Source organism: Parasteatoda tepidariorum, chromosome 3, assembly GCF_043381705.1.
Source record: "Parasteatoda tepidariorum isolate YZ-2023 chromosome 3, CAS_Ptep_4.0, whole genome shotgun sequence".
In the NCBI taxonomy this organism is placed as follows: Eukaryota; Metazoa; Arthropoda; class Arachnida; order Araneae; family Theridiidae; genus Parasteatoda; species Parasteatoda tepidariorum.
This window is the reverse complement of record NC_092206.1, coordinates 100,630,206-100,656,451: the sequence shown is the minus strand read 5'-3', so window position 1 is coordinate 100,656,451 and position 26,246 is coordinate 100,630,206. Positions and strand designations below refer to the sequence as shown.

The 26,246-nt window shown below is 29.3% G+C and overlaps 1 protein-coding gene across 6 annotated transcripts in view; it reads left to right on the top strand.

Moving 5' to 3' along the window:
* Positions 1-26,246, top strand: part of LOC107442954 (E3 ubiquitin-protein ligase RNF19B) — a 48,214-nt gene that overhangs the window by 10,515 nt on the left and 11,453 nt on the right. For 3 of the 6 annotated variants that reach the window (XM_043052121.2, XM_071179131.1, XM_043052120.2), the window contains exons 3-11: positions 1,703-1,971; positions 5,694-5,855; positions 7,142-7,332; positions 9,062-9,206; positions 11,928-12,090; positions 13,243-13,357; positions 14,438-14,602; positions 16,483-16,693; positions 20,560-20,706. In XM_043052121.2, coding sequence (XP_042908055.1) covers positions 1,703-1,971; positions 5,694-5,855; positions 7,142-7,332; positions 9,062-9,206; positions 11,928-12,090; positions 13,243-13,357; positions 14,438-14,602; positions 16,483-16,693; positions 20,560-20,706 — 1,568 coding nt within the window. Of the gene's footprint in view, positions 1-1,699; positions 1,972-5,693; positions 5,856-7,141; positions 7,333-9,061; positions 9,207-11,927; positions 12,091-13,242; positions 13,358-14,437; positions 14,603-16,482; positions 16,694-20,559; positions 20,707-26,246 lie in introns of all 6 variants that reach the window. The other 3 variants (XM_043052118.2, XM_043052119.2, XM_043052117.2) reach the window with 1 other exon arrangement.

The following is a 26,246-nucleotide window of genomic DNA, read 5'->3' as shown; positions in this document are numbered from 1 at the left end:
AAATTTTTTTAAAAAGTATGTTTTTTTAATGAAAAGATATTTTTTTGAATGAATTCTAGTAATTAAGTGTATTTATTTTTCTGCTAATATACTAATTGTTTTGATGTAAGAACTTAGTGCTAGAACACTACTAAGGTTTATATAAAAATTATCTTATTTGCCACTGACTTGACTAAATGGATCATGGTATATGACAATTAAGTCATTTAATAAAATTTTAGTAATATTTTTGGTGAATTTTTGTTCTTATTTAGGCAACTATTTTCGTAGTTTTCAGGAACTATTTTCATGCTTTAGGCTACTAAAAGCAACTATTTTGTTAATTTTTTTCTGTGGCAACCCTGGTAATCTGATTTTTGTGTATTAAGATTAATCTTAATGGTTAGAAGGATTTTCTTTAAACATGCTAATTGATTAGTGCAAATAATGTTTTAAGTAATTAAATCACGCAAAAATACACTTTCTCTGAAAGAATAGTAGCTTTTTTTTATCATATTTAGATTCTATGTCATAGGTTCCTGACTTTTTTGAATCACTACACCACACACTTTTCAAAAAAACAAAAATAATTTTCTGGTTCATTTTAAGATTTTTAATATTTTTGCCTTTAAGTTATTGAATGTGTATCTACCTAATGATCTACATATTAATCATTGGAAGCATTTCTCATACTAATTTTGATGAAAATAACTCCTGTGAAGTTTTTAAGTGTACCCATTTAAAAACAAAATTCAAATTACCAGTTTGCAGTTTAAATTAAATAATTAAATATTTTTTTTTATATTTTCGTTAAAAATCAGTTAGGTTAGGGGTGCACAACCTTTTTCAGTGAAGGGCCACATGCACAGCAGATTGACCAATGAAGGGCCGCATGCCAAAGTGTTTAGACCGACATATTGAAAGCAATTGTTGGTGGTGATTGTTATATAAACATCATTGTTTATATAACACTAAATTCTTTTTGTCGGTTAACCTTGTAATCTCTTTGCAGAAAATACAATACTTTAAAACGTTTAAAANGCCATTGTTATGGAACGTTTTTATTTAAGACAAACAATTTTAAGAAAATAACTGCTTAAATAATGAATGTTGTGTACTTAGTTAGACTAATGAAAAAAATATGAAATTAATATGGGAAAACTGGGTCATATCATGTGATTTTCCAGCCAATAAAAGTGCATTGACAACTATGGAAAACTGTGGTAGATTAATATGTTTTTATGTAGAGATATCTCTTCAGTTCAAAAAATTATAAAAAATAATAAATTATTAAAATTATAATAAATTATTAAAATTTTATTTTGTATTGAATTATTTTTGGGCCAATTACTGTTGTATTCAAAACTATATTTAGATCCTGTTCAATATTCTAAAAATATGGGTATGAACTATGGACTAAAAATATGGGTATAAGGGGCTAAACTATTTATTTTCATGTCAAAACTATTTGGACTTCCAGATTAAACCTATCCTCCATACTTTAAGCATTAAAAATTGGAAAAAAAAGCTGTGTTCATTGAGAAAAAGAATGTTTCTCATTTCATTACTTAACATATTGTCTGAGGAAATAAAATAGTATGTTTCTGATTAATCCACAAAGATTGAATCTTTGTGACACTGGATGCACATTTTACACTCTGTAGATTAACCAATTATATTTTTCTACCATTCCAATCACAAACAATCTTCTTTCACCTAGCAGCACACTCAACAAAGTAGCCGGGATTCCAGTCGCTTTCCATTGGCTGGTCCATCCTCCTCTAGTTCTGAGTCGAGCTCTTTTCGTAATATCAACATAGAAAGCAAGGAAAACTCACAGGATGGCCTGAAGAAAATCAAAGAGTTTCTAGAGTGTCCCCTTTGCCTTTTTGAGCTCCCTCGTCATAGTTTTCCTGAATTAAGATCTTGCACTCATCGTGCTTGTTACCAATGCCTACAACAGTATTTAAGAATAGAGATTACAGAAAGCAGGTAAGTCCTGTTCTTGCTTCATTCAATATTATTTAAAACATTTAGGTTAAATATTGGTAAATCAATTTAAAAATGCAATAAATAAATCAGAGTTCACTTTAGGCAGGTTTTGAGGGGCAGGGTGCCACACCTGTTCTTGTGGTGATTTTCTACGAATTGTAAGAAAAATTTTTTTTCTTCCCCGCATTTTATTGAATGAACAGTTCAGTTCTGCCATTCTAATAAGCATTAAAATAATATTGCTTCGATAGAACATCAAACAGGATTTCATGTAGCGGTTGTTATAATGGAAGAGTTGCATACATGTGAGATAGTATGGCTAGGGTATGTTTAGAGGAACTTGGAATATAATCCCCCTGCCATCGTCACATTAAAAAAAGATGAGATGTTTGAAGGGCATTAGAAAGGTTTTAAAAACTTCAAAAGTAAAAAAATGGATACACATCCAAAAAATATAGACGTCATTGGAAAAAGTGGTTGGTTGAAACAGTTCAGACCTATAGGACCTATCAGACCTTTGAGGAGAACTCCAGACTTAAAATCTGGGACTGTCTGCTGCTATGGTAACAAGCGAGAGCACGTTTCTAATGGGGGTGAAATGGAGAAAAGGTGTCGATTGGTTTACTCACGTCGACCTACGCAAAGATTAAGACAAAGCTATTCACCGCACACCCCTATTCAAAGTAACCTTTCCTCGTAACCATAGTACCCGCCACAACGCGAGACGGTTGTCTGGAGTAGTTCTCCTTAAAGCCGCACTATACAAGGGACATTGTTGGTAAAATCTCCATTTAAAAAAAAAAAGAAGTTTTTTTATTATTCTATTATTTTTTTGAAGATTGGGTTTTTACAAAATATTGAATTTCTTTCCTAAGAAAACATCAAAAATGATTCATTTGCAGAATTATATGCTGCCACTTTATAGCTTAAGTATATCGTAAATTTTAATTTTATATCTTAAGTTTTAGATCATGTTTATATGAATTGGATGTCTACTGTATTCAAAATTCTATATGAAACCAAATAATCAAAAACAAAATAATTATTGTACAGAATAAAATGAAGCTAAATTGAATTGAAAATAATCAATTACTTGAACGAATGTATCTAGATTTCAAATAAACGCATGCTCTTGTTATATCTTATTTTTGAATAGAGAAAAAAAAGTAGATTTAAGGAATCAAGAATGATTTTTCAAAAAAATAATTGCGTTGTGAGAACATTTAACTTTAACTAACAAAATTTATCAGATATAACAAGTAGAAGTAATTTAAGTTAATTTAAAACTATTAGCACATTTAAATTTACAGCAATAATAATCTTGGTGATCTGGAAGATAAAAGCAAATTAAATTTTAAGGATTCACATCCAACAGCATAATTAATCCAGACTAAATATTTTTATTCAAAGAACTTAATCATAAGTCAAATAAGTTTACAATTTAAAAATGAGTTGCTTCACTGCTACATAACTTACATTTTAGTTCGACAGGTTATTTAAAAATAATCATTTCTCTTTAGTTACGTCATACCAAAATTATACAACAATAAAAGAAATTACGGGCACATAAAAATATATTAAAAAAAAGGTAAAGGACTTATCCTAGAAGCGCGCGTGGCCGGCCACCCCGCATCCTTCCACAGATCACGTTCAATCTCAGTCGTCAGCAGCAGGGAATACCTAAAATCGAACTGCCGCTCTTTCCTCCCGCTCATGTATTCCTCCGCACCGAAGGGTGGCGCTACTCTCGCTTTGACTATTCACACCTGTGAATGAATCCACTCTCAAGCAGGGGTGAAGGAAGGAATATTGGAAGGTGTTGAATGATAGGGGTGTAAGTGAAAATCAGATGTGGTTGTTGATTAAGGTAAAAAAATATAGATTAAAAAAAAATGAGATTATTTAAATTAAAACGCGGTGCCCAAAAAGAATTAAATAAAATTGTGCCCATAAATGACTAACAAAAATAACTTAAACATACCATCATAACACTCTTAATCCATGAAATTCGTGCATAAAAATTAATGAATTATTGGAACTAATTCTAAAGCAGACTTAAAATAGCAAAAAAATTATCAGTTACATTCCATAGGTCAGGTGGAACAAGTAAAAGCTAGAATTTTATTTTGCCTCTTAAAAGCAGAGAAAGTAGCAATTTTCCAAAGAAAACCCTGGAAAATTCCTATATCATACCTGGAAAATAATCAGTCTCAGAATTGTCAGTAACAGTAATCAGTGACACATTAAATAAATCTAACATCTATTACAATTACTTGTTATAAAAATTTCTCATTTTAGTGAAACTTTCATGCTTCTATCCTCATTCAATAATATTTCTTTGCTCACAAAATATAATATTTGGCATTACAAATAACAAAATTTAAAATGTTTGATGAAAAATTGCATGGTATAGATAAAATATGGTTTGGATTTTCATTGAAATTTTCCTGATATACCTAGAAAAGTCAGGAATTTTTTTTCCTGAAATTGAGTTGGGAACCCTGATTTGAAAAGAATCAGTGACAATGAGTCTATCAGAAATAAAAAAGCAATTTTATAGAAAAAGTGAAAATAAACACAGCCATATGTTTTCTAAAAATGTGTTTGACATCCATTCAAACAGAGAATTTGAGAGAGGAATTAAAGCAATAAGAGTCAGCGCATGCTATAATTTGATCAGAGAGAAAGAGGTCGAACATGTTGAGAAGGGGCTGATGATGGATAAAAATAAAAATAGTTACAGGAAGAGAAATCCTTATATAAACATAATAATTTCTTTTCTCATTTTAGTAGCTTAATCTCTGAAGTTTCATAATGAATTTTGTTCTTCTTTTACCCAACTACTAAGTTGTCCCTAAAGTTCTGTGATCAATTGAGCTTGTGCTCTACATTCAGCTAAAATATATGGACAAAATTACGAAATAGATTAGTTGCTCAGAAGACAGGTGAAGTTTCATCATTGTAGGAATTATTCTTTAGACAATGTAAATTTTCTAAAAAAAAATTTTTGCTTTATAGATATAATTCTATTTTTTATACATGCTTTGTTTATCAATGGGAATTTTTTTTTTGAAAAGCCCATTGGGTAAAACCTAACCAACCATGACAAGAAGCTTTTATGATTGTGAAGAAGTATTAGTTGAATTTAGAAGAATGAATGAATAAATTGCTTACGTTCTAGAAAAATTTAAAAAAAAAAAAAAAAAAAAAGCCCTTACCTTTCTGCCCATTTTAAAAATATAAAACTAAAATAAGAGATATTTTCCCTCAATTGTGGTTAAGTAATAAATGACACTACTTTATTCGATGATTTCTAATCATTGCTACAAACCTGTTCTGTGGTCTTGTAATACATTGAGATGATTTATGTTTTTTACTAGAAAATAGTGATGAAAACTTTAAAAAAGTATTTTAGGTTGATTATATTTTTTAATCCTTACATCATTTAATTATTATGAGCTAATTTATCATTAAAACTTAAAAAATAAATAAATAAAGTAAATTAGAAGTTTACTTTAGTTCCTAAAAAGTAGTTACTGTGCAAAATATAACATTTCAGCAATTTTTTCATGCTTTAAGTATAAGACATACTTTTTTTTATTTATGGTTTTATTTATTTATAATGGATTTATATTATTTATGATGGACTTAATAAATATTCTTTACGGAATCAGATAATAAAAGATATGTTACTTGAAATGGTGTAAATAATGTCTTTCCAGAGTAAATATTTCTTGTCCAGAGTGCACAGAACCCATCCACCCGAGTGACATCTGCATGATAATTAACGATGACATACTCCTCGGTAAATATGAGTCTTTCATGCTCAGAAGAGTCCTCATCACTGAACCTGATGCCCGATGGTGTCCTGCTCCAGACTGCGGGTAAACAACTCATTTACATTAAATATAAATGAAATGCTACTCCTAATTATCTGCTTTTTCTCATTTCATAAAATTTTAGACGGATATTCCACTCAATTGTCATTCAAAAAAAAAAAAAAANAAAAAAAAAGCTAAAGTATTATATAACATTCTTTTTTTTAGTAGAAAAACCTTTAGATTTTACAATAAAAATAAATGAAAAAGATACGATACAGCTGTAATTGGAATATTTTGATCAGTGGTCAGAAAAACTACAATGTTTTTGCAGTTTACTACAACAACTACTTTATTACATTGGTTAAACACATCTACTTTTTTTTATTTTTAAATGTAGTGACTTCGAATTTCTTTGGAATAGTAATAACTACTTCACTGCTTTAAGAAGACGAATTTTGCCGGAGAACTTAATTTACACCTTGTTCAAAATGGTTTTGAATTAGAAATCGGCTTACATTAAATATAAGGGTATAATTAAGAAATATTTATTCATGTTTACAAGAGCGAGTTTGTTTTTCCAAGATATTTTTTGTCGAATATGTTTATTTGACTTTTTATACCTTTCGACAGTGAATATTTAAGAAACGCAAAATTATCAAATAATGGCAACTTTTTAACTGTTTAATGATCTTCTATTTCCTCTAAGAAATGAAGTACATCAAAAATATGTTCCATTTCTTTGAAATAACATCAATGTTTTAAGAGTTTGCATTCACATGTGAAAGTGTAATCAAAATTATTAATTACCTATTTTTCGTAATGGCTAGTTTAAATATTAGTTATATGTGATTTTGAATACATAATCTCTGTTAAAGTGTAGCTGCAGCCACAGGATCATTTTCATTGCATCCATTGAAGGACCCGCGAAGATTTGTACCCATCAAATTTGAAAAATTAGTTGCATTAGAATTGTATTTTTTTTCTAGACTGACATTAAAATTAGTTTCCAGGAATCGCTACAAACTACTGTTTTATTTTTGTATCGCCGCACTCACTACGCTACTTTTTTAAAAAAGTAGCACACTACACTAGAAACTGCTAGAAAAATTAGCAACCACAGTAGTTTCACTACTTGTAGTGCGCAAATTCCGACCATTGGTTACGAATATCTGAAAAAGGTCTAGTCCGAAATAATCTTAATATCAGATATTCCAATTACAGATGTATTCCAGATCCCTGCTTTTATGAAAAATTAATTTCCCTTTATCTTTTTTATACATTATTTTTGTTTCCCTAGTAGTAAAATATTTTTGAGGTCAGTGTTAACAAACATGATATTAATATTTTAGATATGCTGTGATTGCCAGAGGCTGCGCCGGTTGTCCTAAATTGAAATGTGAGCGACCGGGGTGTAACACATTCTTTTGCTACCACTGCAAACAGGAATGGCACCCAAATCAGACCTGTGATGCTGCTCGTGCTCAAAGGGCCAATCCACGTTCATCATCCCTATCATTTAGTCAAGACTCCATTGTTCAAAGTATGTCACACCCTTTTACTTTTTTAACATTTACTTTTAAGTTCAAATTACTTTCTTCGTTTCCTCTGAAGTCTGTTTGTTAAGATTTTAATCTTGCACGCAGTGAAATTTAAAGGTGGATCTTTCTTAAATTTTTCTTTATTAAAGTTTTGACTACCAAGGACATAAAACTGGTTGTTTGTATATATTAGCCAGTGAGGAACAAAGGGGCAATTCCACCATTTACGAGTGTCGTATTTGCGGACTTTAAAGCATATAACTCAGTTAAAAAACAATATGAATTCTAATAATTTTTTGAAAATAACTCTTGATGTCATTAGCTTACTTCGCTTGGAGACTTTATTAGAAATATAAGTTTTTTTGAAAATAAAAACAACTGGTTGTTCAGGATGTAACATGTCAAGTTATATCTGGTAACACCAAGTTTTTCAGTTTTTAAAAAATATGTGAAAGTTACTAATAATTGAAGTTGGTGTAAATGACCGCAAGATTTATTTTTACAAAAAGTATTTTAACTAATTAAATAAAATAAATCTAGCTTTGGGCAAAATTGTACTACTCAAAGTAATCACAGACACATCCCATTTCTTTTTACTAATTTTGAATTGCTAAAATTTTAACATATCAAATGGTGAACAACTAAAAACTTTTAAAATAATTTTTAACAAGAAATTTATAAAAAAATGAACAAATAGTCTGATTTTGAGCAAAATTAAAGCATAAAATGATCACGAATGAATTATTTCTTTTATAATTAATTTATAATATCCCAGCTATAAATAAATCAAATAATATAACAGTTAAAGGTTGTTAAAAATAAACATTAAATATAAAATAAATAATGCGATTCACACATTCTTCTTTTATCCACATGCTTTTACATCATGTTGCATCACTTTACTTGAACATTTCTAAATTTCGAAATCATATATTTCCGAGAGTAATAATAATGAAGTTAACGTTAAGCTGAAAGTGGGGATAAACGTTACCTTCAAAATAAATCATTTCAACCCACTTATTTGTTTCAGTGAATGAAATGCGTATTTTACTTTAACTTTTTTTTCCTTCCCACCTGCAGCAGAAGAAAGGGGGAGGATGAATGGTATTTTAGTCCATCCTTGTATGGGGAACTTCGTCAAAGGTTTGTTTGGTTGAAGGGAAGAGCGCCTGTTACAAACTGTTTTTCACATGCATTGTTAATTCTTTAAATTATTATTGGTCGTAAATTATAAAAATAGATCGCTGCAATAGATAAAATGGGGAAGAATAATAGTGGAATTTTGGAGAATAGAATTTTCAAACTAAAGTAACACCCAGCATGCCGCCCTATTAGTTACAGCTCACATACCGAAATTCAATGTTTTAAATCATAAACGCCGTGGCGCATCTCCGCGATGGTAGTTTTGTTACTTTAACAAGAAATGCTTATTTCTTTAAAATAAATTTTTATTAAATATGTTTGTCTTAGACTGTATTTCTATTAATTTGTGTTTTTCTATTGAATTCAAAATTAAGTAATTCCTTCTAGTTTTTATATTAGATGCATTCAATTCAAAATTATATGTATTTTAAAATTTGTGCAGAGATTGCCACTTTTTTGCCAATGACAAATAAAACATTGAATTTTCAATGAAAACATGAAAACACTTTTACCAGAATCCAGTTTTGTAAACAAGCCTGTTGTCTTTAGTTTTATGCTTTGTATAAATGTTGCAATGTTATTGTGCAGGTGATGACATCAAGCCATGTCCTTGTTGTAAAGTTTTAATTATCAAAATGGATGATGGCTCCTGCAATCACATGACATGCAGCGTGTGTGGGACAGAATTCTGCTGGCTCTGCATGAAAGAAATTTCTGACCTTCATTATTTGAGGTAAGTATTTCACTTTTCTATTGCACAGGCATCTATGATATTTTCTTTTCAAAAATGACTGAACGGAAGCGTTAGTTTAATGGTTCATTTTATTTTGTTATTATTTGAACCTCGATCCATCGATCACCCATAATTTATTTTCCCACCTGTACAATGTGCAAGAAAATAAACCGACCACACGGAATATCTTTTGGTCTAATGATCAGATCTTCACGTTCTAAAATTTAGTTTTTATAGTTTGAGGGGGTAACCTCAAATATGCTAAATAACAGTGTAGGCAGTCTGTTAAATTACGAAAGCAGGCACAAAACGTACTTTCTCTGAATAACCATACCCTTCTGACCTCCAAAATATAGGAGGTTGCCACAATCTGGGAAAGTTTGATCATGACAGTGGTGCAATGTTTGGACGCCATTGTTAAATTTATTTTTTGTATATTTTGGTATATCTCAAGAACTTGAAATGCAGATAAAAAATTCTTGTGCAGAATTATGAAATTCCTTTATCATAAGATAATTCAATGCAAAAAATACCTTTTGGCAAATGTTTAATATTTTTAATTACTTAATAGTCAAAAAAATGTTTGAATTGTGAGCCATAAAATTTTTTAGATCCTTTTAAAGAATGTAATTTTACGTAGTAAAATACAAAATTTTGCTAAATCTGTTGAATAGCTTCTAAAAAATTAAATGCCAAAAAAGTCGCATATTTAAAATTTTATTTCATAAATGATTTGACTGATTTCGTTCCACTATTGTATTTTGCTATGTAAAATTGCACTCTTTTATGACTGTTACTATACTTTTATAATTACTTTTATGTCTCTTTCAAAAAGTCAGAATAAAAGTAATATTTGTGTGTGCGTGTGTCTGGGGTTTTGAAGCGTTTTAGGAAAGAAAAGAAACATGAAATTATTCCTAAACTATTAAAGCTTAACTTACATACATTATAGGTGTTCTACGTGTGAACCCTTGGTCACACGGCATACATCAATGGGATAGTCCAGTTCCTGCCCAGAGGGAATTATGAATAACCTCTAATAATAAATATATATATAATATATATTTATTTCTAATGGCAAGGCAATACAAGGAAATACGTAAAACAACAAATTCAGAGTAGAACAGATGACATAAAGGAAATTGACCGAAGGCTTTGCCTCATTAAAAGTTCTCTTGCATGTCAATACAGTGCCGTCTCAAAATCGCCATGGACTGATGAGCAATGGTGGAGGTGGTCTCTATTCATAGGCTCTGCCAAATTACATAGGGGGCAGTTTGGATGGTAAAAAATCCCAATGCGATGGAGATGTTCTCCTAAACAGTCATGTCCGGTCAAAACACGGAATTTTGCAACACCTTCTTGACGTGGAGAATCGGTAATGACCATAAGATCACCAACTCTCCACCGCTTTGACTGCACACAGTCGAGTAGTTGAACTTTAAATTTTTTGTCATAATCTGTTTAATATACAGCTTTATAGAATGATATGATATTTTTGAATATCTTGACTGAAGCACTCTCGAGCCCTTCTTAGCTAGGAAATCAGCCTGCTCGTTTCCATAAACTCCACAGTGGCCAGGAATCCACTGGAGTGCAACACACCTTTTCTTTAAGGCCAACCTCTGCAAGTAACCCCGACATTAAGAGATTTCGTTCGTTGGAGGAGCGTTATCTGAACTTATGGCCAGAATTGCTGCTTGAGAATCAGAGCAGAACCACTCTTGAAATTTTATCTTCAAAGATCAGTAACTGCTTTAGTGCAATGCGAATGGCCTCCACCTCTCCATCAAAGGTTGTTCTGTATTTCCCTACAGAAGCGTAAAAGGAAAATAGACTTGAAAAAACTTCTGCCCCTGCAATCATATAATCATCAAAGAAGGAGCCATCTGTATATGCATGTAGCCACTCAGGATCTGGATATTTCATAACATTTCAGTACATCTGGAGAAGTATTTTTCTTGTGTAAAAAGTCTCCAAGATATAGACTTGATTAGACTCTTATCATCTCCATAGAGTGTCAGGGTTTTGTTATTTCCTGAAAATCATGAGACAACCTATATTTTTCCGGAATATTTTGAACAAATTGAAAAAATCCATTTTGTGTTTTCAAGTTTCTGTGTGTAATACCATTTGGATAATTCATCCAATAAGGCTCACCCATTCTAATCATTTTCTCATATAAGAGTAAGGCCTTTTCTTTGATGGTAGCTGTAATAGATTTATTGTTGGTCAAGAGTAACATAGAATCAATCGGTGTAGATTTAACAGCTCCGATTACAAGCCTTAGTGACTGATTATGTAGGGTTTCCAACCTCTTCAAGACCTGACTGCTTGCTGTTATAAGTGTTTCTCAACAGTCTCGCAAAAATCTCAATATTATTCTCCTAAAGTGTGTTGATTACATCCATTCTTTTTGATTGGGACAAGTCACCAGCATTCCATTACAATATACTCAGACTAACCAAGCGACAGCCTGCACAGCAACCTCTAGGGAACCTGCCAGAAATGTAGATCATTTTGCAGTAAAAACGTTGCCTGGGGTGCACCATGAGGAGGTAGATCTACATTGCACCCATATATATATATATAAAGGACAGAAATTAAGGCACATGTCATTTAAAGATCTTTAAACCTAAAACATAAAAATATTTTTAATAGAATATTTGTAAACTAACATATACATGCAATTCCAAAGAAATAGTATTTTTTGTCTTTTAGCCCGTCTGGTTGTACATTCTGGGGTAAGAAACCTTGGAGTAGAAAAAAGAAAATAATGTGGCAGCTGGGCATGCTGGTAGGAGCTCCTGTAGGAATTGCATTGATAGCCGGCATTGCAGTTCCTGCTATTATTATAGGCATTCCAGTTTGGGTCGGGAGAAAGGTAATAATTTTGATATTCCAGTTAGCTATTCAAAAATTACTGATTGTTCTCACAGGTCGGGGAAAACCTGGAATTGTCAAGGAATTTTATTTTAACTCGGAAAATCAGGGAAAGTTTAAATTTTTTTTTACAAAAACCTCGGGAAACTCCTATATCATACCTGGAAAAATAAACAGTCATAAAACTGTTAGTAATAAAAATGAGATCTAACATCTACTTTGTTATAAAAATTTAACATTTTAGTCAAACTGAAATGTTGCCATCCTGAATTAATGATATTTTTTTTACACAGAAAATCTAATATTTGGCATTACAAATAAAAAAAATCTTAAGTTTTCTGATGAAAAATCGCATGGTTTTGATTAAAATATGGCCTCAATTATCATTGAAATTTACCTAGAAAAGTCAGGGAGTCAGCGACTCCTGTTAATATTTTTTAAATCAACAAATTTGTTTAATAAAATTTAAAAAAAATTGAAGTATGAAAAAGAAAGAGAAAAAGAAGGAAAACATGTTCATCATAAAGTTAAGAATCCTGTTCAGGTAATAGAGAAATTTCATACATTACATATTTTGTCAAATAAATAGTAAAAATTGAAAAAAAAATTAACCCTAATAAAAAGAAATTAAATAAATAAGTTACTAAAAAAAACCATAAATTAAAAATAACACAAAAAAATAAAATGACACAAAATAAAAAAAATTGGATAAAAGGTGAAAAAAATCAATACTTATTGTAAATATTTTAGGTGAAGAAGAGAAAAATTAGAAGAATGGCTTGTTCTTTTAAAGTGGAAAAAAAATCAATTAATAATTATAAATTCAAATAAATTGTGTTTAAAAGCTGAATATGTTTTTAAGGTCTGTAAAAATATTTATATAGTCATAGTTTTGGAGCTAAGTAGTAAATTTATTAAGCTAAAGTATCTTCAATGAGGTATAAAATAGCATAATAATGTACATAATGATACAAGGTGTGTGCTTTTACGATTGTCAAAACAAGTTTTTCTGATACTAAAAAATCTTTATTCTTCGTTTTATTAAATTTTTTTTAAACATTTTATTCTATTTTAAATTGTATTCACAGTTTAATTCTCTCTCTAATTCTTATTTATCCACTTCAAAGAAATTTCCATCTTCTTATTCTTATAGCTTCATGCAAAATATACTCGTCCAGCGACCAGCAAACATAGCAGAAATCTTATTGTCACCAGCGGAGTTGTCGCCTCCGTTGTAGTCTCACCTATACTAGCTGGGATTGCAGTAGGTATGTGAAGGTTTATTAAATTATTTTAATTTCGTCTCTGTAAGATGTTGTACTTTTTTTTTCTATTTAGGAGAACTAAAATTTCATGAAATTGTTTTATGCACTATCTTTAACATTTTAGTTAAAAATATTATACTATATATAAAACTGTACACTTAAATAAATTATTTTAATTGCAAATATAAATATTTTATTGGCAATTGTGTGTGTAGGGAAGGTATATTTTTGCTAGATTACCACCTAGGTCTTGTTTAGTACACGATTAAAGTGGTGTGGGGAAAGCTCAATATAAGGATAATTACAGAAAGCATTAAAAAGAATATATATATATATTTAAGATTAGGCGAATACATTTTAAGAATTAATATATTTTAGTTGTAACATGATTAATATGTTATAAAAAACACTTAAACGTTTATCAGAGTAAATTTTTTAATGTAATTGAACTAAAAAGAACAAGCCAAAAGTTAAGAAAACGCGAAAACAATGAAAGAGTAAAAATTATCTCTTCAATGATTGTATAATTTAAAACAACACGGAACTGTTCTTTTTACAATTCCATTTTTAACGCATAACTTTTAAGTCTTTGTTCGGGCAAATAAAAAATTGTTTTAACAGTTTTGGAAAATTATGAAATTTTACGTATTTGAAGAATTAACTTTAACCTACTGGAGTTGCACGAATTTTCTGAACTTTTTCGTGGATCACAACCTCTTATGTGACAAGCAGTTTCTTTTGTTAAGAAGAAGATAACTTAGTTGGTGGTTATCCAAAAATGTTTCTTGATAAAAATCATAAGTAGGAAAACAATGTTACTTTTTTTTTATGTTGATACCAGAAATAAATGAGAAATATCCTCCAGTTAGATCTTTTTTTTTTTAATAATAATGCTCACTCCAATAACAGAAAAATATATTTCCCTGAAAACTCTTTGTTGCAATTGCAAAACACTTTTTAACTTTATTTCAAACAATTTTTGTAACTTTAATATTAGTTTTTTGAATTTGTTGTCATAGTGGACTGTGCCGTACTTGTTGAATCATTTTCATAAGAGTTGAATATTTGTATTTTTTGTTCTAGGAATTGGTGTGCCTATTTTATTAGCTTATGTGTATGGTGTTGTTCCCATATCGCTTTGTAGATCCGGAGGATGTGGCGTTTCTACCTCTGCATCTGGTGTCCGAATAGAATTTGATGAGGAACAAGGAATCGGAATGGGAAACAATCAATCTGGAGTTAATTATGGTGCGCTATGCAATTTTATTCCAAAATTTTTCTTTTACATTTTCTTGGCTCACCCTTGATGAAGATATCTATACATATTTTACTTTTTTTAGATTTCCAAGTATGGCCTTGATATTTTTAATACATTATTGTGACACGCAACATGTTCAGAATGCAAGATTTTTGCTGATTTTAAAACGATTTATAGTGTACACAAATTTGACTGAGAAATTATTTTTAAGTTAAACTATTTCTATAAAAATTTCTTTAAGGATGAAATCGAGAACATTGTATATATTAGGTTTCTTAAAAGCTATGCAAATTTTACTGAAATATAAAGCCCTTTTTTTGGGTGATATAGTGCCCTTTTCAGTTTTTTGCATCCTGCTCTTTTTAAGGTGTAGATTGAACCTTGGAGATAGTATGAAGCGCCTAATTTGGCTGCCATACAGAATATTGAGCTTTAGCATTGAACTCGTAATAAATGTTTGCAATATTATATTCCATCTATTTTAATATTCTTAGTTTCATTCAAGATTCTCAACTTAATGTGCATCTTTAAATAAAATGATGTTAATTAATCTTATATATAATATGATGATAATAAACATAGTAAATATTTTATGGTATGTCAATTATTAATCAAGAAAATATTTTTTCATGTGACAATAACAAACCTCAAATAAACTTAATGACTTAAATAATTTAAAATTAAAATTTAGAATTTAGATCTAGGATGGATATCTAAGTAAATGGGCACATTAATATTTTAGTTTATAAGAAATAATAAAAATTGAGTTTTTTGTTTTTTAATAATTCTCTGCATGTTCCTGGGTTTTTGTTAATAATCTTGATCAATGTCCATACAAATTTGTTAAATTTTGTTAACAGATTAATATATATATATAAAACAACATATTATTCCTATAACTACTAAATAAAATATAATTTTCAAGGAAATTCTTTAAGTATGCCCATTTTTATTTTCATAAATTTCAAAGTTAAAAATGTTTAATGTAGTAATTTAATAGCTGTATTTTAAAGCAACTGAAGTTGCTCATATAATTATTAACCCAATTACATGTTGTAATTTAATTTTGATTTCTTTCTTCTTTTTCTTTACAACTTTTGAATGCAATAGAAAATATATTATTAATTATTAAATGGTTTCTTGTTCCAAGAGTTCAATACTAATGCGCACAAACTTTAAAAATGTAAATTTCTACTAAATTTTATCAGGTGTAATTTAAAAGACAATATTTTATGTAAAAAGAATATTCACAACATAAAGTGTTATAGGCTGAATCATAGTTCATTATTCGGCCAGGCCAAAGTTTTGTTTCATCTGTATCTCTAACTTATTTGAGAAAATTTCGACATTCTATTAACTTAGTCTTGAAATTATATATATTTTATTTATATATATATATATATATTTGTTTTAATAAGCATTCGAAATAGCAAGCTTTATTTCTTACAATGATTTCAATGTATTAACTTTATCACATGATTTCTTGGCTCAAAAGCATCCTTCAATCCCTTTTTATTTATTATTTATTTTATTTAACAGTTACATTTCTCTACTTTCAGCAGATGTTTTGTTAATATCCTTCGGGTCTATTTCCTGTTCTTGTGTCATTATGATCTCCATCCAAACAAATCCGAGATTAATTTGTTAACTAGCTATTATGCTATTATCAGAAAATTTTTTTTTGTTTTATGTAATTTCCTTTTCCCTTATGGGCTATAAACATTTCTTTTCATTCCGTCAGTATTTCAATAATCGTGTGTTTTATCTCTTTATAAAGTATTTTTCTAATTAAAAATTATGTAATTTTAAAATTTCTTGAATGATAAACTTATTTATGTTTTTAAAAGAAATATTTTATTTTTAAAAATAGATGGGGCTAGTGTAGACACAACTGCAAGCCAGAGGGGTGTGAATCCAAGTATAGGTGAAATATCCTTGGGAATGTCGGCCAGTTTGAGCTTGGGAAGTGGCAGCCATCTCGACCGCATTGCCTTGAATCAGGACAGAGACAATGATCCTGAAAATGCAAGCAACGTTGCTCTTGCTGGCAGTATAGCTAGTGCATCCTTAATGGCTGCTAAGTAATAAAATGTGTTTTTTTTAAATCTTTATTTTTTACATATGTGATATACTTTTTGTAGTAATTATTATTATGCAATGTTTTTAAGTAACAATGGCATTGAAATTTCTAATTTTGTAAATTACTTTTTATTAAAAACAGTTACTTTAAAGATAGTCAAAGATTCCGGTAGCTTGTCCATTGCTTCAAGAAGTGAAATACAATGTATACCAACTACTTGATTTTTTACCATAATTGGACAAAAAAAAACCCAATTAGATTTAAACATATACATTCTCTCTTTCGGGGTGCGATTGTTCTTGTTTTCCAGAGGCGCCATCTATGGCCAAGAATTAGACTTTTGCCACACCCATACGTCACACCCGTTTATAGGACGGACCCAGTCATTCATCCACAGATCGTAATTTTGACCTGAATCAAGGAACGATCCATCTCCAATCCAGTACCCCCAGAGGTATTGATTTGTTATGGGAACATGGTGGACTTTGCGACTCGACAGATTCAGTGCATCAGTCACCATTTACTACACGCTGTCTTTGCCCGGTGGGGTTCGAACTCTCGGACATGGGCCCAGCACCCTACCGACCAGGCTATCCCGGCTTTACATATATGTTAAGAAATTATATCTAAACACATATTAGTAATTCACTTTCTGCTCCGCCTGGACAGGAAAAAAACATCTAATTGGTAAAAAAGAAAGGAAGAAACATTTTGTTCTAAATCAAGCCACTTCTGATAATAGTTAAACAATCCATTACGTTTATATATAATGTTGCATATATCCTGGGAGATAACGTTATTTCAGGTTCCATTGATGGCAGCCTTCAGTTTTGCCCCGAACTGAAACTGCTCTTTTGATATATATATATTTACTAAGGATAACACAGAGATTTTCTTGGGGATATGGAGTAAAATTACAACTTCTTTAAAAGACATATTAAAAATAAAAAAAATAGACCCATGCATAAAATTTAATTCTATGTTAAGTTTAGAGTTTTTGAGAAAATTATTGGCAGATTTTTCGCGAATATATTACAAAAGGACCTGTCACATAAAGATTGGGTATAAAACTGTTTCTTGTGATTTTTTTGACAAAATTGAGTAGATTTTTACAGTTTCACAAAAACTGGATTTTTCCCAAAATTTCTATAATCCATCACTTATACACAGGATTAATTAGTTTAAACCAACATGGTTTAAATCAGTGGTTCTTAACCTTTTTAAGCCGCGACCCAAATTTGAGAAATATGTTTATGTCGCGACCCAAATTTGAGAAATATGTTCATGTCGCGACCCCCAAAAAAAGTCAAACTTTTTTCATTGCTTTATTTTAGATCGTATTTTTAAAAAATCTTCAATCCTACGATGATGATTTTTTTTAACTTACAAATTTTTTATTTATTTTTTTAATAATAAAGATAAACAAAAGTACTTTTCGATCCAAGGAAAATTTAATTAATAATCAAGTGTTTTTAATAATTTTTATTGACCAAATTAAAATATATTTATAACTTTTTGAAAATAATTGACATTTTAACTTATTCCCCAAAAAAAAAAAGAAATATCAATACATATGTTAAGTCTTTTAAATTTTAAATGCAAGTCATACAGTTTTAATGAGAACCTTGTGCTTGAATAGATTTTGAAAGATCTTCAAACCTCGGTTGAATGCTTGTCAAGGAGCAACTTATATCTATTTCAGGATTTAACTTGTTCCGGTAATTGTTTTTGATTGCACACAGAGCCGAAAAACTAGCCTCACACATATATGTTGTTGAAAAGGGCAATAATACTTTTAGGGCTTCTTTAACAATTATTGGCTTTTCGGTTTTTAATTTTAACCGGAAAGCACATAAAGATTCAGTGTTTTTGTAGAAATTGTATCGAAGTGCTTGGCCACTTTGTATTTCTATTAATTGTTCTTGAAATTGATTAATATTAACAAATTCCTCATTCCTCATTAAACATAGGCTGAGTAAGCCACAATGACTTATTCTAGGAAGTGTTGGTATTACTTATGATATGGTGTATTACTAACTTCTTTGGTTCAACTCAGCGCGACCCAAGAAATATGCTTCGCGACCCAATTTTGGGTCGCGACCCATAGGTTAAGAACCGCTGGTTTAAATGATGGTTTGAACCAAATGATTTTTTTAAAAAAAGAAACCAAGCTTGGTTTTTTTCTTTAAAAATAATAAATTTTAAAAAGTTAATTTTTTGTTTATTTAAATAGTTACAGTTTGAATAGAACCAATGAAAAAATATCGAATTTTTTCATAAAAATTTTCCACTTTTATGTTTAAATGCTAATGGGAATCTATATTTCTTTAAATAGACGTAAATATATAAGTTTTTAATGTTTAAAATATCAAAGATTTCTTGCAAAAATATCTATTAAAATAAATTGTGAGCGAAATGTTTTAAAAAGGCTTAATGTAAAATAAACCATCATAAAATGCATTTTCTAATTATTTTTGAAATTAGTTTAATGAAGTAATTATTGAACAAGTTCAAATAAAAATAGAACCTTTGAAAATAAAATCAAAAGTTCAATCAAATTTTTCAGTACCTTTTTTTATTTTGTTCAAAACACATTATGCTTGTTACATTCAAAAGCGGAAATGAAAATGAAGTGCTTGCCTAAGTTTTTATACTTTATTTTTTGGTTTTTGTATGGAATTTTTTCTGTTAAGATTGTAAACAAATTTATATTGTATTAAGGTGTTTTTATTTATTTTTTATTTTTGAAATATTTTTAAAATGTAATTTTTTAATAAATAAAAACTTACCAAACAATATTATTATTCAGAACTTATTTTCATTGTATTTAATTTTATTTAATGCCACAGTTTGTTAAGCTAATTACAGACCCTGTAGTGACCACCTTTTTTTTGGTACAGTATACATGTACCAGACTATTTTTAAAAAAACAGCAAACAACAAATTAAAAGAAAATGTAATTCGCTTTATTTAAGTACAATAGGGGCAAATTTTATCACAAAAAATAATAATATATACTATTTTTAATTCCAGAGTTACTTTATTCTGAAAAAAAAAAAGTTTTTAACTGTTTTTCCAGTAGAATTTATTTAATGGACAAACTGAGATCAATATTTAGGAAATTTTATTGGGGTACTGTTGCATCAAAAAAATAATCAGTGTCAATTAGTTAATATTCCTTCATACAAATATTTATTTAAAATTTGCAAAAGACTGACTTCTTTAATTGAATGCATAACTTCTTAAATCAAATATGTTAAAGTAAGGTTTAAATCATTTCAAAACAAAAACACAGATGCATCTAAGTATGTTTCTGAAGTAATTTTCTAGGTAAACTATTAATTAGATTAAAAAGATATTAAATGGAAAACCCAAATCTTTCGATTATTCAAAATGATTATTTTAAGAATTGCATTTGTATTCATAAAAAATGGGATGTTCTGACAGAGCTCTCATAATCTGAATAAAATCAATAATTGTTAGTCAAGATTTTTCAAGGTTATAGAAAAATGCTTAAATTTAGCTTTCATTTGAGAATTACAAAAATATCCCAATAGTATTTTTTTGCTCCTATATCTATATTTAGTTTAAATTAAAAATTAACTTAAAACATCTAGATTTATCACTCTTGTGCTACGACTTTAAAAATTTTCCAGACTGTGGTAAACCTATTCTGAACACACAGAAATGTTTAGTCAAAAAGCTAAAAATAATGTACAAATAAGGAAAAAAATATTTTTCATCACCAAAATCAAAAATATCAGAACTTAAAGCCCTATGTTTAAAATGAATGAGAAAATTAGTTTATACTTTTTAAGAGAAAATTGAGGCATAATTTTATTGAAATATTAAATTTTTTCTTCTTAGATTAGAAGTTCAGGCTGATGTTTCATCAAATAAAAGATTCAGCTTGAGTAGTCACAGTGAGACAGCATCCGCAACAGTCAGTGCAAACATGTCTCTTGCAGATGATGCCAGTATGAAAGCTCTAGCAGGTTCCATTCTTGGATACAGGTAATTTAAACAACATTCTTGTATAGGATTAGATTTTTCCTTAAAGACTAAACGAAAGATATGATTTAAAGGGAATAATTACTAAAAAATGGTTTTTACTTTAAATATTTAATGTGAATCAATGCGAAATTTTAAGAAAGGTGTGCCTAATGGATGAACTTTCTAAATCAAGAGTTATTAAGGTAATTAAATACTAAAATATTGGAGAATAATTAAATTTAAATGAAACAGGAATGCAGTATAGGACTTAATTTAAATGAAGCATTTTTTCTCCTACTCTGTTTTATCAATAACTTGTAGCCTTTCGCCATGCGCAGTAAAAGTCCAATTTAATATATAAGACAGAAACTTAATAAAATGATGAATACAATTCCATATGTAATAAATCATAAAAGTAAAAGATATAGTGTGATTTCTTTATGTTTTGGCGTAATAAAGTGTGAATTAATAAGTTACTTTTCATTTTACTTCACAATAAATTCAAAAGTTAACTTGTATTTCCCTCTTTAACTCCCAGCAATGACACAAAATGTGTTGCGCACATGACGAAAAATGTTGCACACGATCGTTATTTTGCAAAAACACATTCTCCACTTAAATAGAATAAAAAACTTTCTGTTAACACAAAATCTCAATTTAAAAACTTTCTGCAAGCAAATTATTGACTCTAGTTTCAACTCTTTTGTTTTTAAAATTGCTGATATTTTTAAAGTGTTTTAATTTTCGTAATTCTAATTGCAGCAAAAGTGACATTTCATTTTCCGGGTTAAATTCGGATTATCGATTTAAAAAAAAAAGCTGAAATATGAAATGTACATGTTTTAGCTAGACCATGATTTAAAAGGACTTAACGAGAGTTTATGCTCAAAATGCTATGATGTCGCCATCTAAAATCGATAATATAGTTGTGATGAGTATGCCAAAAAACAAAGCAGGCCGCTAGGAAAGTAATATAACCACAGTCTATTTGATTGCAATGATGAAAGGGCAAAGCTGAGAAAGAAATATTCCTGCCAGATTGATTAAGAAAATTTTGAGCATTTTTATTTATTTTTTATTGTATATAATGAGTAATTTAAAATAATTTTCCTTGTTGATGAGAAATTTTTCACGAACGACATTCATCTATAGTATGCGCATTACTGATTGCTTTATTCTTTTAAGTTAATTTGATACTTGAGTTTAGTCTAGTGTGGAATTCTTGATATTTTGTTTGGTTTTATTATTTATCATATTAAAATATTTCAACCTCATTTTTGATTTCTATTAAATTTATGTTCTTGTAGATTTTTTGTTTCATTGTTTTTATTTTGTTAGAAATTAATATTTGTAAATTGATCTATTTTTAGGGATTTCTAAATTACCATCTATGAACTTTGAATCACAATTATTGATGGCTTCTATACATATATAATATTTATTAGAGTTTATTTTTTAGTCAAGCTGCGATTTGCATCACAGAGTTATTTTTGGACCGCGTTTTTTTTGTTTGAAATCATTTAAATTATAAATAAAAATGAAAACACTATTTTTGTTTCGTTTCTTATTAAAATTAAGACACATCCATCACTACTGCTTTCTTTCTAATATGCATGGCATGTCAAAACAACTTCCTATCCATTAACAAAGATTTTGCTTGTTCTTCAAAATATCTTGTTTAATTGCAATTGCTTTTATGTGTACCATATTAACATGAGTAACTTTTGATCTAATAGTTCAGATTTAAACTATACTTCGAATCTATTTTAATGGTTTGAAGGATAGCTTATAAATAGTTATTAGTTCTACCTCTGAATTCAGTTATGAAATGCGATGCAAAAAGTTTTTCTCTAAATAAACATACTTTTGTTTTGTCTGATACAGATTTTTGTCTCAAAATTGTAACAGGAGTGTGTCGATCTAAATTGATATTAGGAAAGTTATCAAAAGTTTAAACCTTATGATTTTACATTTTGTGTATTTTGCCATATTTCCAAAACAATTTATACAATAAAAAAATATTTTATTTAACAATGCAAGGGGGAAAAAAAGTACTCTACTCTTTCTTTAAGTAATTCATTTACTTCTTACTATTTTTTTAAAGGACAAAAATTCAATGAAACTAGTTAAATAGGCTGAGAAATAAAAATATGACATTTTGAAATTTTGTTTCACAGGAGCCATTTAATTGTTGGATTTTGTAATTAAATTAAGTTTTGGTGTATGTTAAAATTTTGCATATATTGTAATTAAAACAATTTCGATTACTTTTATATTTAATAATAAAAAATTAATATTAAAAATTGATTTTTACAAGCAAGGAATTGTCTTTAGATAAGAAAAAAGGGTTATTATGCTATTGTAAAACCAAGCTAAGTCAGGGAATTTGGAAATCGCCCTAAAGGTCTGGGAATTTAACAGTTTTAAGTCAAAATCTGGAAAAGTGAGGGTGTTCCATTTGGCGATCGCCAAGTGTACTATCTTTGGGGCAACATTTTCCATGTAACACTTTCCCAACATACAATATTTGTTTTCACCCATTTGGCATGTAGCCAAATTTCACACAGGTGTAGCATACCGTGGTATTATGACTTAGAAAACTTTCAAATGGAAAAGGGTTATTAATTGCTAGAATCCAGAACAGATGGAAGGATGGCTGTACTTCAGATTGTATAATCTTATTTATGATGGTGAAATTTATTGGGTTAAATAATGTTTTATAATCTCTGATGAATAATGTTGTTTATTGTTTATTTGCTGAATTCTCTGTCACCCAAGCTTGCTAAATTTCGCCATCCATTTTTTCGAAATGTTCGATGCGTGACGATTCCAGCCTAATTTTACGTTGTTCAACGATAGTTTATCCATATTTATTTATAATTTTTACGGTTCCTTCGACATTGGTTTTTCTGATTTCGATATTTTTTATGCAATGTCACGGCTAGACCTTTCGACTTTGAATTTTGTGCTATCCATTTATGGCGCATTCGATGCGTGACGATTCCATCGTAATTTAAATTCGTTTGATGAGTTTTTTTGGCGCTTTTCACATGGTTTTTTACAATCCATTTTATTTTCTGATTGATTTTTAGCCTTTTCTGCTTGTTTCTTTCTTTTCTTCTAAATTCGGTTATTATTTTATTATCATGTTACGATAATACAAATTTGACCTATACATTTTTGATGCGCTTGTTTCATGACAATTCCATTGTAAATTTCCAATCATTTTTTGGCTATTGATTTTCCGATGCTATTACAAAGTTTGAGTTTTCACTTTCTGGCATGCTTGATTTGTGGCGATTGTTTGATGGTTCTCCTAAATTATTGTTTTTTTGGCTCTTTACATGTGGTTTTTAGAATTCCGTTATTATAAATACAATGTTATGATTTCCTGACACATTCGTTCGTGACGATTCAGTCTTAATGTAATGATTGGTTATAGATTTCTCGCCATTTTTCACATGGTTCTTTTAAAATTTTGATTTTTTTTGAATGCGATGTTATTACGATTATGACAAAATTAGAGTTATCAGTCTTTGAGACATACAAATCGAGACAAATCTATTGTAACTTCACATCATCAAAAGGTAATCATTTTGGGTTTTTTCACAAGGTATAAGGCTTTCCAAATTCTGATATTTTCAATATATTAAATATTAAACCGCATATTTTAAATTTGAGTTTTGGTGCATTTCACGCGTGACGAATGCTGCCGTAAAATCGTGTTGTTTCTTGATTTTTTTTTCTGAGTATCCTCTATGGAACAATTTTGAACAATCATTTTTTAAAGTGAAATTTTGTTAAGAGGCTGTTTTTACAAATTATACTTTTGTGAATGAGTCATTTGTATAAATTAGAATTTGTGAATGGGTCCTTTTTTATAATTTGAATTTTGGAAAGGAGCAGTTTTTTGGAATTCGAATGTCATGAAGAGGGTGCAAAACAGCTCCTGTTTCATCCAGATCAATCCCTGATATCTGTTATGAAAATTTATTTTTTATAATAAATGGACAGATATGAGTTTTTTTATTCCGCATTATTTTATTGCTATATTATATTGTTTTATTTTATTACTATTATTATCACTTTATTACTAATCCGTTATTTTATTACTATATTATAATTGAAAATAGTTTAATTTGCACTTTTTTTTCCTGGATGTTTTTACAGTCTTGTTTTCACTCCCAATTATGTTCTATTTATTTTTTATTTTATTATTCTCAGAGTAAAATAAATCACACTTTTTTTTTTAACATTCTCTTCTAGTTTTCCGTTCTTGTCTAATTTACTCTTTCCCTGTCAGCAAGATTTGAAGAGTATCTTTGATCATTTTAATTTCAATTGAGTTTGATTCCTATTAGTTGTAATATTAATTTTTTATTTTAATAAAAAATTTTCGCAATACTTATACTATTGATACACTATAGTTTTTGAAGACATAATTACTTTTTTTAGATATTTAAAAAAAAACAAAACATTTCTATAATAAATTTCTACATGGAGTGGAGTTAAATTTTTAAAAAATTAAATATGCAATAGAAATTACAAGCATTAATCTTTTGTGGTTCCCTGTATATTGTTGCCTCTGCATTGTCAATATAAATTGCGACATTAGACTGGAATTTTTTGAAAATATATCTGGAAAAAACACGGAATTTTATTCTTCTATTTGAAAAGCAACTCTGAAGTCTTAGAATTGTGTGCAAAAAGACACTTTGTATAAAAGAAGACACTTTGTATAAAAATGTATTTTATATGATTATTTTTGATTTTGAAATTCATCTAGTTATTATTTGAACAAAAACACAGAAACTGCTAAGTAATTTGCTAGCTATAAAAGTCTTAAAATTAAATTCTAAAATTAAAAGAAAGAGGAATAAATCATTATGAGGTTTCTAAACACATAGAATAAAATATTTTGTTAATTTAGAATTTTTTATTTTTTATTTTTTTTTATTTCCAATGGCAGGCCAATTTAAAAGAACAAAAATGATAAAACAACATGAAAAACAAGGCAAAAAGAGATAAATAGAATTGAATGCATAGTGACATGCTTAGCCCATACGGGCCCTAGCTTCCCAGTAGCGTCCACACACAGTAGTGGAGATGAGCGCAGGACAGACGGAAATATGGGGCAAGTCCATGTCCTCCCCAAGGCGACAGAGCTTGCATTTAGGAGAGTCAAAAATGTTTATGCTAAAAAGGTGTTTGGCCAGACAGTCATGGCCCGTTACAAGTCTAAAGAGAGCGACTGCCGTAAACCTGGGCTGATTTGGGATAGTTAAAATATGGTTGAACCAGGTTTTGTGTATATTGCTTGTACGGAAATTCTCTGAGAGCATGTTCCGGAATTGGTTTCGGACCAGCAATTTAAATGAGTGCAGAGAGATGGAGCAACGAGATGCTTGGGCAATAGTTGTTCCTTTCTTGGCCAAGAAATCAGCTTTTTCATTACCCCAAATCCCGCAATGTCCCGGGATCCATTGGAGGACGATTTGCTTGCCTTTCAGTGTCAGGTCTTTCAGACAATCAATGCATTTCTGAATGGAGATGGATTGGGG